At 46.2% G+C, this 17,474-nt stretch overlaps 1 protein-coding gene across 1 annotated transcript in view; it reads right to left on the bottom strand.

The window, feature by feature from the left end:
- Positions 1-2,181: 2,181 nt before the first annotated feature.
- The window catches only part of LOC146172402 (sodium-coupled monocarboxylate transporter 2-like), a 49,612-nt gene continuing 34,319 nt past the window's right edge, over positions 2,182-17,474 (bottom strand). Inside the window, exons 12-15 of the mRNA XM_084585861.1 lie at positions 6,858-7,039; positions 4,505-4,623; positions 2,941-3,032; positions 2,182-2,306 (exon numbers count right to left, since the gene is read on the bottom strand). Of these exons, the coding sequence (XP_084441987.1) occupies positions 2,202-2,306; positions 2,941-3,032; positions 4,505-4,623; positions 6,858-7,039 (498 nt within the window). The 3' untranslated portion in view covers positions 2,182-2,201. The remainder of the gene's footprint in view (positions 2,307-2,940; positions 3,033-4,504; positions 4,624-6,857; positions 7,040-17,474) is intronic.

The following is a 17,474-nucleotide window of genomic DNA, read 5'->3' as shown; positions in this document are numbered from 1 at the left end:
TGAAATCAGATTTCATCCCGGATAGCCGATCTTTCCAATAAATAAAGCCTCCGAGTAGATGTAGAAACTACTGAACGCAACGGTATATAGCTCTCACAAAGTTTTGTTGTTCCGCTGGCAGACTATGCGGCCTCGCCCGTACAGAAGGCTTCCTCGTGGGTATGTTTGGACTGCGTAGTTCTCCTTTTACGAGAATCGAAGCACTTTCTCTGCGTTTTGTTTGGGCGAATGTTGTTTTGAACGGACCAGCTGTCAGTTTCTTTAGATCACCAATTGCGTTCAAAAGTCACCTGCAATTTATATTGCATTTTTAACGTGACTGATCTTTCGTTTTTCAATTAATCAGCGCAGAAAAGGTCCTAGTTAGGGCTATGTTAGTAGAGGGGAAGACTGTCGCTCTTTCAAAAAGTGATGGAAGTTAAAATATGATGTCTTCACAAAAATCTGATTGAAAGGTGACTGCCAATAGATGGGTCGGCTTGGTATCACAGGATTCTAGCCTTGGATTGAGCAGTGTGGGAGGGTTCATTCGCAAGATTTGCTTACTGACAGCAGCTGTGGAACTCACGCTTTATTATAAGGGCAGTCAGATACATTTTTACGACGCTTGTACATGGCGGTCCAGAGTCGGTGTCATTTCATGATTTGAGAAACCTATTTTACCAGGTAGCGTCCTCAGCTGGTGATGACATTGAAAAATTTAGATTTGTTTTGTGGAAATGAGATTTTGAGAAATGTCAGGCACTGACCTAGCCGTGAGGGAAGCGAGGAAGATGTAATCGAAATGAGAAAAATATATGCCTCTACGGAGGGCTCCGTAATTGTTCCGATCAACCATTTGGGGATACTTAACGCTCACTGTCATTATACGGCACACGGACGTCGTTTAGTATTTTCTCCTCGCCGAAACGTGGCTTCCACGGGCGGGTTTGGACCCGGGTACTCCGGCGCAGTCATCGAGCGCTATAATCACTGAGTCGCCACTTCGGCTGATAATTGTAAGCAGTGCTAAGCCAGCAGACGATGATGGCGAGGAGGTTGTACCCCCTTCACTGCAGACTTTGTAGTGATGAAATACTTAAAACGCATGACTGCGACCCTTAATCTAACGCGACTACCCTCGCACCACGCTATCATACCGCGTATTTCTAATTTTATTCTACTCAATAAGGGGCCAGTTATAGCATGCATGCTGTGAATACTGAAATGTTTGTGTCAATACTGAAACTTTGGCGTCGAAGGACGTCATGTAACCGGAGCAGTGTGCTCATCTTCGACAGACCTGTCGTCTTTGGAACGTAGCCACTGGGCTATTCGCAGCTGCGCAATATGATCAGCGCACAACCGTGCAACGTTACCTGTATATCTCCTTAGGTCCCTTCAGCCGTCAAACCCTTCGCAATTAAGAGAAAAATCGCAGCGACATTCGCGAAACTGTGGCCACTGCTCAAGCTCGCGGTTTGGAGTGAATTGATGGTTGCCAGCAGGGGACAAGAAGCCTTATACGGACGCAGCTCAACAGAGAATATTACCGCTAAGCAGTTCGTTTGTTTTTCCTCATGCGTTGGTATACCGTCGGTGCAGACGGCCTCATAATTTCTCTGCATGCTGCGCGAGTGCTATGAGAGTGCTCTCGAACTACGGTGATCAAAAGCGGCCATTTCCGCAAAATTGGAGGTAACTGTCTCTGCCTATTTTGATTTTACTGCTGGTACACGTTCGCACCTATGTCATTCATTTATTTCAATTCGTTCTACGAGGGCGTCCTCTAATTTCTGAAATCGCCAATGATGCGACCAATACATCTAAACAAATTCCATCCATCGGCACGCGAGACAATCTTAAAAGACCGGTTCCTCGGGACTTCATTAACAGGGTGCGAAACAATACTCGAAACAAGAACAAAGGTAATTTTATTTTTTTTTTCATTGGATGTATGTGCATTGTAGTAGTTGTACATCCATTTTTATATTGTTGAATGGATGAACGTGCTAATGCGGTGTACCCATTATATGCCGGCATGTCCTTACTTTTCTTCCCTGCCTTCCAAACCACACCTCTTATTTGGTACACGTCGCTCACTGAGTGAGGCAACTTGGAAAGGGCACAGTTTCAGCCCAAAGCTGCAAGCATATCGTCTCAGAATCTGCTTCTGTTCAGTATGTGAGGTGAATATTTTTCCGGGTGCATAAATGTGACATCTACACGTTGCTTTCGTTCGAGTGGAAGGACTCTTCCCGTTTGAATTCGTGGTGAAGGATTTTCTTCTCATCCTCTTCCTCTCCTGTTTCGGCAGGGAGCTTCACCTAGAGCATGGTACACGAAAAAAAAACACAGACATTTGATTCTGATCAGGGTGGATGCTCGGGCGAGTTGTTTTATCATGATGAAAATACAGCGTGTTTAAGACGAGACCACATCACAAAGTGGACAGCACATGCGCTAACTTTCAACTGGAGTTGAATGTTAGCGCACGTCCTGTCCTTTGTGTTTCGTCCTCGTCTTCAAAGCGCTGTTTTTCCATCTTTGATTCTGATTTGTGCAGCAGTATATACCTTTCGACCATATTCTTATGGATGTGTACATTTACGCAGGAGGGTATATATAAAGAAAACGTGTTCATACATCTAACCTTATGTCTTGTCCTGCTCAAATGAGTACAAGAGAAATAATATTATTCATAAGTTTTCTAAACTATCCATCGCCTAAGTGTTACTTAGGTGTGTTCTTGCCAGACGCATCTCTTAAAAACTGTTCATTTCGTGTCAGCATTTTTTAAGGGATGACAACAGCACAAAAATAAACCGGGTGTTGTACAATGAAACGCCAGTTGAATCCAATTTGTTTAGTTTAGTTCAGGCAAGTGCCGCATTATTTTTACATGTTAGCAGGTAAATCTACAAAGCACTTCGAAAACACAGCACATGGTTCAAAACGTACCTCCGGTCTTGGCAGAAACTTGAATTTCCTCCATAGCTTTAATGCAAGCTTGCTAGTGAGGTGAAAATTCTCAGCACAGGTCTTTTTCTCACCTGCACGCCAAGAAAAACAAGAGAACCACTCTTTAAAGCACGCTGCAGCATGAGACAGGATCACACCTGTTGTAGTCGCAAACTGAATAACGAACACTACGAAGCATAAGTTCACCATTCCCGCACTTTCATTCCAATTGGCTTGTGAAATGACTAAAGTAGACTATGGTGTTTTGCAACCAAACTGTTTCTAAAGATGCTTAGTGTCACACTTAGGGTAATTGCCACCTTAGTTTAATTGTCGGCAACGAGACATCATAAACGAAAACGATAATTGCGCATTAAACACAATAAATCTACACACGGAAGAAAGCCGCCTTCAGATGGTGCCATGTTTCTTCAGAATGAAAAGCAAACGGAACAATAAAAAACATAGCAGGAAGTGAGAACAAAAAAGACGATCATTAAATTATACCAATATGCCGATGTAGGCCGTACTAACAAGCTAATAACCGCAAATGTCTATTCCGCATCGCTGAAAACAACGCACGGTGAGACACAAGTTGAAACGAAAGCCGGAAGTTTTTCCCGAGGAAACATGAAACAATACGCATGATAGTCCTGCTACGCGGAAAGAAATAAATTATATCATCTTCCGTGCTGAATTATGAAATGGGCTAATGAACAATGTCAGAATAAAATAAACCGTAGTAGCGAAGTGTATTTTTTCTATACAGCTATTATATTAAGAAATCATGTCCCTCGAATGATTCGCAAATTTTGCTCTGTTCACATTGCGGTTCGTATAAAGGAAGACCGACTGGTCATTTTCTACGAGACAGCTACTGTAACAAATTATAACAATAATGAAAATATCTCATTTGATCAGTTTACTCATGACAATTGGTCCAGAGTCGTTCATTTAAAATTTTACGGAATATGTCCGAATGTAAAAAGGCATATTAGGTACAATCCTTAACATTATTACATTGTTAGTACTATTGCCTGCATCGCATTACTCTGCGAGACACATGTGCAGGCATACAAAGGCTGGTAAGTATTAGAACTCACTTAAATTTATTCAATTTATTCTTGCTTCTTGTGCTTCAAATTTCTTAGAAGGTTGGATAACTTTGGGACAATATTTAAACAAATTATTGGCTGAAAGGCTTTCCAAGTCATTGCCTTGTTGATGAGACTAAAATAACTTGCCAGAGTCGCTCCCAGACAACAAACCTTGTCCACAGCATTCCACTCCATTTCTTGCGCGTAATAAGTACCTACTTCTTTGTCAACGCATGGCTACCAGTAACTGTGTGTTTCTTACTAAAATCGCAACGCGTTACGCCACTCCCGACTTGCAAGTCATCTGTTCTATAATAGCATCGAAAGGCTCCTTTCATCGCGGTATAGAATTTCCTTATTGAGTTCTCAACTTCTCAACCTCTGAAATCCAAATTATAGGACTGAGCACCTTCGGACTTTCTACACTTTGTCCTCAAACGGAAGGCGAAAAATGAGGGTGAACTCACCTGTCAGTAAGCTGACAGTAAGGCCGAGTATAATTGTCAGAGCTGTAGTAAAAATAAGGCTCCAGTATGCTGAAAATCGATAGAAGCCGAGCAAGCTGTTTTCTTCAAGGCCTGAAATGCTGCAATGAATCACAAAAAGAAAACGTTATCATTACTGGACTCTACATAGTCCTCACAGCAGCTGACACACATTTCATCAGGCTCCTGTATACATGTGAATTTTAGGTGTTAAGTTAGTTGAATCTCAATAAGGCATCATCCAAGGGTGGAGAAAAGCATTCGCTGTTTATGTTCACGCACGTATGAGCAAGAAACCGGCCATTCTAAGGATGCGGAGAATGACCCGTTGGGAATGTCCGAATTAAGCTGTGTTGGGGAAGAAATACAGAGAACAAACCAATAAAGAACCACATCGCTCTTTATTCTGCGGTGTCATTGTGCCCAACCGTGACACCTTGTCATGGAGGGATTGTTTTTTCTATAAAACTCGTATACATTTTGTCCTTTTGTTCATGTTTGTGCAGCGCTACATGGATCATACAAGGGGTTTTAACGCCCAGGAACTACAGAAGGACTACGTCAGACGCCACAGGGGACAGCTCAAGATTATTTTAGACCAACTAAGGTTGTGCTCTCCTATCGAAAAGCAAGTGATATTTTATATTTCGCCTCCATGTAAATGCGGCCCGAATACGATCTTAAGCCCTTGGCTTCAGCTTCTGCACGCCATAGCCACAAAGCCACTACGGCCGATAAGTATAGCGGTGCTTGTCTTCAATCAAATATCATTTAACCTACTTTAACATCTTCGCCTCTGATTACACACATTAATTTCTGTTTTTTCTGAGCCGCAGGAATCACTAACTCCACTTCTATAAATTCTGCTATCTTTCAATGTTTTCGGTGTTCATAATGCAACAAATGGCACATTCTCAAGCCGTTAGCTGCAAACTGCAGTATTATCACCTCACTGACTTCTTTTTTCTATTTGAATTGCCTTTTTTTTTTTTTCATAAAATGTACTGTGATTCCATGCGCCCATTCTTCGACGATTTGATTTTAATTTTGAGTGCCCTTTTCTTCTTCAGATTACCATAATATTCTACATAATGCTGATCTACGGCGAACGTGTTGCAATTAATTATTAACGATCGCTATTTTTAGCGGAACTTCCAGCAGGATAATCGCAAAGCTACTCTTTTCAGTTTCTTAGAACATCTCAAGTTTACTGCAATCTACCTTCGAAACAATTTCTTTACTCCCCTGCTTCTCGTACTGTTCGACGAATATGCCGCTGGGCCTTATAGCTGTCTTTTTTTGTGTGTGTGTCTGTGTGCGTGTGCGTGCGTGCGTGTGTGTGTGCGTGTGCGTGTGTGCGTGCGCGTGTGCGTACGCGTGTGTGTGTGTGCGTGTGTGTGTGCGTGCGCGTGTGTGTGTCTGCGTGCGTGTGCGTGCGTGCGTGTGTGTGCGTGTGCGTGTGTGCGTGCGCGTGTGCGTACGCGTGTATGTGTGTGTGTGTGCGCGTGCGTGTGTGTGTGTGTGTGTGTGTGTGTGTGTGTGTGTGTGTGTGTGTGTGTGCGTGCGTGCGTGCGTGCGTGCGTGCGTGCGTGCGTGCGTGTGTGTGTGTGTGTGTGTGTGTGTGTGTGTGTGTGTGTGTGTGTGTGTGTGTGTGTGTGTGTGTGTGTGTGTGTGTGTGTGTGTGTGTGTGTGTGTGTGTGTGTGTGTGTGTGTGTGTGTGTGTGTGTGTGTGTGTGTGTGTGTGTGTGTGTGTGTGTGTGTGTGTGTGTGTGTGTGTGTGTGTGTGTGTGTGTGTGTGTGTGTGTGTGTGTGTGTGTGTGTGTGTGTGTGTGTGTGTGTGTGTGTGTGTGTGTGTGTGTGTGTGTGTGTGTGTGTGTGTGTGTGTGTGTGTGTGTGTTAGAGAGTATGTGTTAGGTTGAGAAACGTCATGGACGGACCTCTTACTAGTTCAAATAATGATACAATGACATCATATAGTCGAGGGTGCGTAACTGTTCTTTTGGTCTACACTGCGCTCCCTGGACTGGCTGCACGCACAGCAGAACCGCTAAGTTCGCCTCGCTCTCATTTACCCGCGGTTAATGTGCAAATACGTAAAAAAAAAAAAAAGCTACACCTTTGAAGAGACAGCCAGCGAGGGAAACAAGCATTTGTGTTGTCATTGTCAGCATGTCTACCCATTAGCTGCTGCGATAAAGTTTTACTCTAAAACACAGCGCCAACTTGCCCAGCATCAACTATGCTGAATTATCAACCATCCTGAAACCTCGCCTCATAATCTGTCCTGTCGTTCCACTCCAAATAGCTTAGCATTTCCACGTACGTCGATCCTAACCTTTCAATGGATGAGACTTCGTCGAATACGGAGGCCGATATGTTAGCAACTGGAGCGCTGACGTTGGCGGGGCAGTAGTCGAGAGTAACGGCCATCCTTGGGGAGTGAATGTCGAGGGCAATTTTCCCGAACATCAACCATAGCTGGAGACATCCAGCGACGAGTGTGCCAACCGCAGCGCCCTGCAAACCGAAGGAAGGCCCGCACGCAGCTGGTAGTTAATTTTGTGGTGCAGCACTGTACTTTATTGTAATTACAGATTCACTTATTTCGGCCAAGTAGCAATAGCATCATCGAAATGCGTGTATAATATTATATATTATGTATAGCACACGTCAAGGTATACATGAAAACTAAAACATATTGTTTGACAATTTAAAAGCCGAGGAATCTTCCTACTAGCTTTGTATCTACAAACTAAGTAAGGATGGTAGTATTGTGAAGTATAAACATTAAACTAGATGAGAATGTGTTTTTTTTTTTTCTGTCAGCAATTTTGCACGCCACGGAGCTTTATCGTATATCTGAAACAATAAAAGATGTTCCTCAAACTGTAGTCCATATGTATGAAAGAGCACTGAACAAGGGTAGGGGGGGGGGGGGGGGGGGCTTAGTTCGCAGGTCTAGCCATCGTTTCTACAAGTTGACTTGTCTTCGTCTGGGCAGCGCGATCGTCACTGCGATGGGCTTAAATGCGCTTTTGCTTCTGTAGGAGAAAAGCTGCGGAGGGGCGGGTGAGTAAAGAGAAATTAGGTCAAGGAATGATTTAAAAAATATTGCTTCAATATGTATTTCTCGGCCTGGAATCAGTGATCCTGTGGCCTGAAAAAGAAACAAAGCGGCAGTACACGAAAAATCTACAATTCGGGGCGGATCTGTGGCATTGCAGGAAATTACCCAGGCGGACGACGCTGCCCGTTCTGCCCACAACGACGTACTTCCAGTCCAAATTTCGTTAACGAGAACCGACGCAGCAAGCGGGCTTCGCCGTTTGGCTGTGGAGCTGATACAATCAGCGTGGAACACGGGAAAGTTCTCCAACCGTCGTCTTAAGGCATTGGGCCCCGAACTGCGCCTGCGTATTCCCCACCACACAAAAAGTCGTGAAACAACGTTACTGTGCCGCCTATGGCTTGGCGTTGCTTTCGCAAACATATACGCCTTCCTGATCGGGATTGCTGACAACCCTGCTTGTGAACGATGTGGCGTTGATGAAACGATTGAGCACCTCCTTTCTGATTGCCCTGTTTTTGCAACTGAACGACATACGCTGCGTACTGCATTGGATCGTCTGGACGCTCACCCTTTAACGGAAGGGAACATCTTGGGACCACGGCCGCAAAAGTCACCTGCGCTCAAAGCCTACAAGGCACTTCTTCGCTTTTTAGGAGACTAGCCTAATTGGCAGATTTTGACTTTCTAACCTCCTCTCCTCTTCTACCCTCCCCCTTTAATCCTCCATTCCCCTTCCCCAGTGCAGGGTAGCCAACCCCACTTCATTCTTTCTGGTCAACATCCCTGCCTTCCGCCCTTCTTTTTTCCTCGTCCTCCTTCTCCTCGGGGCGGATGATTAGCAAGCAATTAATGCAGGTTCGGTGCAGACACATTTTTCTTGAAAAGGGGCAGGCATTCTAAAGGGTCCTTAAAGGAATATATCTCAGTTCAGTTCAGTCGTTCAGTCGTGTCCGACTCTTCGTGACCCTATGGACCATGTCACGCTACGCTTTCCGGTCTCTCGCTATCTTCCTAACATTACATAACTTCATCTGCAGTGCCTCTAGGATGCCATCTAGCCATCGCGTTCGCTGCCTACCCCTTCTCCGGCGACCCTCAACCTTTCCCAACATCAAATCTTTCTCCAGCGACTCCTCTCTTCTCATGAGATGACCAAAGTAGCTGAGCTTTAACTTTAGTATTTGACCCTCCAATAAGCAGTCAGGGTTTATGGTCGACAATATCGACTGATTTGATCTTCTGGCAGTCCAAGGAACTCTCAAGAGTCTTCGCCAGCACCACAATTCAAACGCGTCAATTCTTAGGCGGTCAGCCTTTTTCACAGTCCAACTCTCGCATCGATACATCACAACTGGAAAGACCATAGCACGAGTTATACGGATCTTGGTTGGCAGACTAATGTCTCTGCTCTTTACTAGGCGGTCAAGGCTAACCATTGCTCTCTTTCCCAGAAGCAGGCGTCTCCTAATTTCATGGCTGCAGTCTCCTTCCGAGGTAATCTTGGAGCCCAAGAACAGAAAATCTGTCACAGCTTCCACTTCTTGTCCATTGATGCTCCAGGACTTGATAGGGCAAGACGCCATGATCTTTGTCTTTTTAATGTTCAGTTTAAGTCCAAACTTCTCACTCTCTTCTTGTACGCGCATCAGAAGTCTCTTGACTTGCACTTCACTTTCTGCCATTAAAGTGGTATCATCCGCATATCTAAGGTTGTTGATACGTTTTCCATCAATCTTCACTCCAGCTGAAGACTCGTCCAGACCGGCTTTCCTCATGATGCACTCTGCATATAGGTTAAATAGGCAGGGCGACAGTATACAGCCTTGCCTCACTCCTTTCTCGATCGGAAACCAATCAGTAAGACCATGCCCAGTTCTGATTGTGGCCTCTTGCCCTTCATAAAGGTTCCTGAGGAGACAGATGAGGTGAATTGGAACTCCCATCTCTTAGAGAGCTTGCCACAATCTGCTGTGATCTACGCAGTCAAACGCTTTCGCATAATCAATAAAGCATTAGTAGATGGGTTTCTGGAACTCTCTTGCTTTTTCCATTATCCAGCGAAGGTTGGCAATTTGGTCGCTAGTTCCTCTGCCCTTGCGAAACCCAGCTTACACGTCCGAAAGCTCCCGATCCAAATACTGCTGCAGCCTACCTTGGAGGATTTTCAACATCACCTTGCTAGCATGCGAAATAAGCGCGATCGTGCGGTAGCTGGAACAATCTTTGGCACTGCCTTTCTTTGGAATGGGATGTAAACTGACCTCCTCCAATCCTGTGGCCACTGCAGGGTTGTCCAAATCTTCTGACATAATGTATACAGAATGTTAACAGCGTCATGGTTGAGGTTTTGAAGCAACTCAGCTGGAATGCCATCAATTCCGCTAGCTTTGTTCTTAGCAAGGCTGGCTAAGGCTCATTCAACTTCACTCTTCAGGATGCCCGGCTCGACATCAGTAATCACAACCGTCTTATGTTGGGTTTGCACATTCGGTTCCTTCCTGTACAGTTCTGTGTATTCCTGCCACCTCTTTTTTATCTCTGAGGCTTCGTGAGGTCCTTGCCTCGTTTGTCCTTTATCATGCCTAGCTTAGCACAGAAGCTTCCTTTGATATCTTTGATTGTCTTATACAGAGCTCTTGTGTTCCTCAATTGGCTGTTGTCTTCAACTGCTTGGCACTGTATGTTCAGGGAGGCATTCTTATTTCTCCTTGCTATTTTCTGAAATGCCGCATTGAGAACCTTGTATCTTTTACTTTCCCCCATAACTTTTCCCATCCTCCTTTCCTCAGCTATTTGCAAAGCCTCTTCAGATAACCAGTTTGTTTTCTTGCATTTCTTTTGCTTTAGAACTACCTTAGTAGCAACTTCTTGTATTATATCACGAACATCAGTCCACATCTCTTCGGGCTCTCTGTCTTCTAGATCTAATTCTTGAAATCGATTCCTCACTTCCACAGCATATTCTAATGGAATTTGATCCAGATCATACCTGAAAGACCTTCTAGTTTTCTGCGTTTTCCTCAATGGAAGCTTAATTTTGGCAACAAGAAGCTGATGATCGGTGCCACAATCGGCCCCAGGCCTTGTTTTTACTGCTTGCATAGCGCTTCTCCATCTCTGCGGGCAAAGAATATAATCGATCTGATTCCTGTACAGACCGTCCGGTGAAGTCCATGTGTACAGGCGCCTCTAGTGCTGTTGAAAATGAGTATTCGCTATGGTCAGGTTGTTTCATTGACAAAACTCTACTAGCCACTGCCCAGCTTTATTTGGCTCGCCAAGACCGAACTTGCCTATAATTCCGGATATTTCTTCACTCCCGACCTTAGCATTCCAGTCTCATATGAGAAAAACGACGTGTGATGATGGGGTGCGGTCTAAAAGGCATTGTAGGTCCGCATAAAATCTCTCAACGGCAGCTTCTTCAGCAGTAGTGGTCGGTGCATAGACTTGGATAACTGTTATGTTGAAAGGGTGACCTTGGATCCGAAGTGAAATCATTCGGTAGGTTTTGGGGTTGTACCCTAGCACTGCTTTGCCCATTCTTCTGTTTACTATGAGAGCGACCCCATTCCTTCTCTTGGATTCGTGCCCACAATAAAAGACATAATGGTCGTCGGAGTTAAATTCTCCCATTCCGGTCCATTTGAGCTCGCTGATACCCAAGATATCAATGTTCAATCTGTCGATTTCTCGCTTGACGACATCCAGTTTACCTTGCGTCATAGATGTTACATTCCATGTTGCTATGTGATATATCTCCTTGCAACATCGGACTTTCTGGTCGCTTCCCGACACATCCACAACTTAGCGTCCTTTTGGCTTAAGCCCAGCCGCTTCATTCGTCCTGGAGCTACTAGGAATCGCCCTTTGTTCATCCCCAGTAACATTTGGGACGCCTTCCAATCTGTGGGGCTCATCTTCCGGCGCCATATTAATTATGGTATTGTGACTGGCCATAGGGTTTTCTTGGCAGGAAATACTGGAGTGGGTTGCCATTATCTTCTCCAGTGAATCCCATTTTGTCAGAACTCTCTGCCGTGACCTGTCTATCTTGGGTGGCCCTACACAGTAGGCTCACAACTTCATCGAGTTTCGCAACCCCCTCCGCCACGACAAGGCAGTGATCCATGAAGGTCTACAGGGGAACAATTCTCAAAAGTTTCCTCAAAGGGGCAGAAGGAGAAAGAAACAGAATAACAGGACCATGAACCACACATACCACGGCAAAAAAAAAAAAAACTTAGAAACATAATACTAACAGGACAGTGAACCACACCTACCACCCCCCCAAAAAAGTGCCTGGCAGCTGTGGTTTACTGTCGTGTTATTTTTCTGTTTCTTGTTCCTTTTCCGCCTTTGCTGAAAACTTTTGAGAATTGTTACCTTGTAGATATGTTCCTTATCAGGACCCTTTGGAATGCCTGTCCGTTTTCAAAAAAGGTGTATTTACACCTAACCTGCTTAAGGTGTATAAATATCCACCCCGCATTGTAGTTTTTCTGGTACTTCCGCTTCTATTTCTTTTTAGGCCACAGGACCACTGGTTCCAGGCTGAGAAATACATACTGAAGAAACTTTTCTTTTATTCACTCCTCGACCTACATTCTTCTCACCCACCCTCCCCCTCTCCAGCTCTTCTTCGGAAGCAAAAGCGTATTTAAACTCCTGCCAGTAATAATCGCTCTGCACAGATGAAGACAAGCCCACTTGTAGAAACTTTGGCTATGACCAGCAAATTGAGGCATTCCACCCATCTACCCTTGTTCAGGGCTCTTTCATAGCGTTAACCATCTTCTTCCTCTCGTTCTAACAGTAGTTCATATGGTTATATAGAATATGTAAAATTATGAAAAATGTCACAGGAAATCCTCAGTGTTTTAAGAGAGCTTATAATGAGAGCCGAACAGTGATATACGTCAGGACATTTAGTGGCTGAATGCGCCCCTGTCTTTTCCCGCTCCTAGTGTTCGAGCTAGGGAGCATAGTCCTGGCCGCTTACGCGGCTTGAGTATGCTCCGCCTTGAGCCGCTTCCTTTAATGAACCTCCTTCACGGATATATAGGGAGGTGCCGCTCCCTTTTGCCACGGCAATGGACGAGGAGACCACTGGGCCTCCTTTAGCAACTAGTCGGTCGACAGCAGTCGGCCAGAGGAAAAGAGTGTACCATACAAGTGACTCAGGCAGCCAGGGCATTGATGCGTCTTCGGCGCTCAGTGACGACTCCTCGACCGACGACGACGGGTTCGTATCGGTTGTCACTACAAAAGCAAAACACCGACTACGCCGACAAGCCGCCCAGTCCTCCTCATCGAGCACGGCTACGGTGATCACGGCGCGAAGTGTACCGGCACACACGGCTTTATTTGTACCGCAAAATGAGACGGACAACCTGAACCATCTAAACAGGCAAGCTACTTCCATGTATCTGGAGAGTCTCGTACCGGGGGCCATCAAAGACGGGAGGATATATCCTTACAAAAATATCCTTGCCATTGATGTCGTTGAGTGGAGCGCACTCGACATATTGGCCGCAGTAACCAAACTCGGAAATATCAGCGTTCGCCCTCATAGTTTCCAAGGCAGCGGGACCACGGCTGGCGTCATTTACATCGTTGACATTGGCATCAGTGACGCTGACTTACATCATCTGATCAAACCGGTGACTTATAACATTACCATAGTCCAAGTTCAGTGCCTTGGAAAGTCAACATGCATCAAACTTACGTTCAAGGGTGACTGCATACCAGCGCATGTCAACGTCGGGCACTTCTGACGTTACAGTTCGACCATTCGTGCCTAAACCATTACAATGCAGGAACTGCATCAAGATAGGCCACGTGAGCGCTGTGTGCAGCAACCCCATCGTGTGCTCCAGATGTTCAGAGGCACACAGCGCTGTTGTCTGCTGAGCGAACGGCTTGAAGTGTGCCAACTTAAGTGGTCTCCACGACCCATCTTCACGAGACTGCCCTCGGCTAAAGACTGAAAGGGCAGTACTGAGAAAAATGATGCGAGATGGTTCCACGCACAGAAGAGCCACAGCAAAGGTGCGACGACGTCGCTCCACCGAAAACGATCGACAAAGAAGGCAACCACCGCTGAAGAGAAGGCTCCAAGTGCTACTATGACTTGTCCAACTCCGCGACCACCTACAGTAAACGCAGAAATCCCATCTTCTAGTGATGCTAAACCTGGCGCCTGCCACCTCACTTGGCCATCACTACCGAAGCTTTCTATTCGCACTAGGCCAGAAACGTTCTGCCATCCAAACGTCCAACACCTATTATTGAGCCAGCGCAACGACAAGACTCTGACCGCAGCCAAGATCTACAAGTGATCGTTATACTCACGTCCCTGATGAATGCCATGCGCAGTTTGCTGACGAGCCTGAACACGCCAGCAGCAAATACCGCTCTACAAGTACTGAACGCATTACATACAGTTCTTGCGGCCTTACAAAATTAGGCACCATGGCTCCCCCGGACTTACCTCTCAGAAAAACGTCAAGCAAGCTTTTATTTTAAGTGGAATTCCCGTGGTCTTCATTCTCGTATTTCAGATAATCGGCGCTATGTCTATGAATATAAATTCTCTATTCTCGCGATTTGTGAACCGAACATATCGAAACTTTTGCGAATATCCGGTTACGAGGCATTTTCTTCGCATGCGTGCACCAGAACTAGCAAAGTTATTGTATACATTCGACGTGAACTAACATACGTGCTTCATCCGGTTCGTCCGAACAATGATAACCAATATGTCTGCATGACCGTAAAGAGCCGCGCCTTGACGTTTACACTTGTGGCTGTGTACCTGGCGCCATCAAGCCGCTTGGACACCGAAAGACTGAGTGACCTGATGGGAGTCACAAGTGGTCCATGGATTATCACAGGATATTTCAATGCCCATCACCCTTTGTGGCGAGGTGTTAGGATGAACCGCAGGGGCAGAAAGCTCGTCTCCTTTGCCTCGGACCATAACCTTCAATGCCTTAATGACGGAACCCTTACGTATGTTAGAGGAGTGAACTACGGCAGCTGCCTGGACTTGACTTTCGTTTTGGAATGCCTTACAAGACGCGTCCGCTGGTTTTCTAATACTGAAACCCATGGCAGCGACCACATCCTGACCTACCTTACCATTACCGGTCATGTCACATCTTCCTCAGCACCACGTATGCACTACATTGACTGGAACGTTTTCAAGGAAATCATGGAAGATGCTTGCGTTGAAGGCTTCGACACGAGTATCGAAGGAAATAATAAGGAGGCTATGGAAAAAGCAACCCGCTTCTTAAAACCCTGTGGCAAGCTACACCCATTTTGACACTGAATTACAGCGACTGCGATCGCTACGGCGACGAGCAGAGCGTAGATACCGTCGCCTGAAGTCGCACCTAGACCTTCGGTATGCCAGGCGCATACAAAAGAAGATACAGAGCAGACTTCAGGCACTTGAGACTCAACGCTGGTGGACTTTCTGCGCAACACTGGATCCACGGAAGTCCTTGTCACAAGTTTGGAATGGGATTCGTGGCCTCCGAACATCCTCTCAACAGCGCTATCCGTTCAAATCCCTCGCGTTGCACCAGCGACGCAGCGAGGTTGATGTAGCCGAAGAATTCTGTGCAGAGATCACTGGCCTCCCAAACCCACCAGCAGCGGAGCATTTCTGTGATGTTCCAGCATCGAGGGATTCCCGCATGGATCTGTTATTATTTTTTTTTTAATTCTACGCCGCGCTAGCTTGTTGCAGACGGTCGTCATCGCCGGGGCCCGACGGTGCGACGTACGCCGCGCTTACCAACATTGGCCAGGAGGCTCGTCGGGCTCTTTTGGACATTTACAGCAAGTCATGGTGCGACGGCAATGTTTCCAATGATTGGAAGACCAGCCGGCTCATTCCACTGCAGAAACCCGAGAAATCACCCTTCGAGGTTGCATCATATCGTCCGATAGCACTTGCCAGCTGTGTCGGCAAAGTTATGGAACGAATGCTGCTCACGCGTATTGAATGATACTTGGAGAGATACCATGTGTATCCAGGCTTTATGGCCGATTTTCGACGTGGCCGTTCGTCTATCGACAACATGGTTGACCTGGTTACATCACATCGTTCAGGTACAAAAAAAAATTGAAAAGATTGACTGTGGCATTGTTTTTGGACATTAAGGGCGCCTACGACAACATTACACATCAGGCTATTATAGGAAAATTGCAAACCGCTGAGATTGGAGGTCGTATGTTCAGCTGGATCCGCAGCTATTTATCAGACAGGTCGCTTTTTATCCAGACTCAGGACGGACCAACTTCTTCACACCGGTGCTCACGCGGAATCCCACAGGGTAGGGTGTTAAGACCAACCCTGTTCAACCTTGCTGTCATCGGCCTGGTCGATTTGCTGCCACAATCCGCTCAGATGTCCATCTAAGCTGATGATATCTGCATTTGGGCGTCAAGTGTGACTCGTACCCAAGTCCGTGCGAGACTTCAAAGGGCAGCATCAATCGCGACGTCTTACCTACATTTGCAGGGCCTGGTATTTCAAGTGAGAAATGCTCTCTTGTGGGGTTCACACGAAAACCAATGTCACACTATACCATATCTATAAACGGGAAAGCCATTCCTTATGAAAAAAGCCATCGCTTCCTGGGAAGTTGTCATCGACAGGAATCTCTCTTGGAGCCCACATCTGAACGACATGAAAAAGAGACTACTTGCCATTGTCCATGTTCTCTCCTTCCTCGGGAGAAAGTCATGGGCGCATCAGTGCACTCGATGCTACAACTTTATCGATCATTATTTATGCGGTACATGCGGTACAACCTTCCGGTATTCAACAACATCACGAAGACGAACACTCGGACTCTCCAAAGTGCGCAAGCGCAAGCTCTCCGCACCTGCCTCGGTTTGCCTAAATGCAACTCAACGGCAGCAACTGTTCTTCTAGCCGGGGAACATCCTGTCACTGCCTATGTTGCCGTCGAGACCCTGAGAACACACATTAGACACCTCGCGCGAGTTCCCAATCACCACCTGGCAAATCTCCAGCAACGAGACCATGTGCTGCCTTTTCCAAAACCATTGAAGCTCACCGCACTTATCTTTCCTCGCAGTTCACCTCTGCGCACACATATGGAGCCTACATGAACCTAAGATTCACCAATCAATTCCTGGCATAAAGAAGAAAGCTGGGGTACCAATGCTTGCTTGCAACAAATGACGCTGGATCACCTTCACTGTAAGCACAATCGCTGAATACATGTGTACACGGATGGCTCCGTTACGTCAGCCAGCTCCGCGGGGTCTGTGGTAGTACCGGCAAGGTCCGTCTTGATAAAGCTAAAGACTACACATCTCACCTCTTCGACTGGCGCGAAACTAGCTGCCCTACGGGCTGCAGTCGAATACAACAGCCAGAAACTCCCCCAAGAATGGTCAGTTTTCACTGACTGCAAAGCAGTGCTTTAAGGCATGCAAGCGGCACTACCGTCACGGCTCAAATTAATAACTAATCGCAGAGATACGCACGCTGCACCACTACGCAATATCCAAAGGCCACTACATCATTTACTAGTGGTTTCTAGGACACTGTGGCATTGCAGGAAATAACCAGGCGGACGACGCTGCCCGTTCTGCCCACGACGACCGACTTCCAGTCCAAATTCTGTTAACGAGAACCGACGCAGCGAGTGGGCTTCGCTGTTTGGCTGTGGAGCTGACACATTCAGCGTGGAATACCGGAGAGTTCTCCAACCGTCGCCTCAAGACATTGGACTCCGGACTATGCCTGCGTATTCCCCACCACACAACACGTCGTGAAACAACGTTACTGTGCCGCCTATGGCTTGGCGTTGCATTCGCAAATAAATACGCCTT

This window comes from Amblyomma maculatum, unplaced genomic scaffold, assembly GCF_055883805.1.
Source record: "Amblyomma maculatum isolate TAMU_Amacu unplaced genomic scaffold, ASM5588380v1 scaffold_13, whole genome shotgun sequence".
NCBI lineage: Eukaryota > Metazoa > Arthropoda > Arachnida > Ixodida > Ixodidae > Amblyomma > Amblyomma maculatum.
Note: the sequence above shows the minus strand (reverse complement) of the source record. Positions and strands in the feature narration are given on the sequence as shown.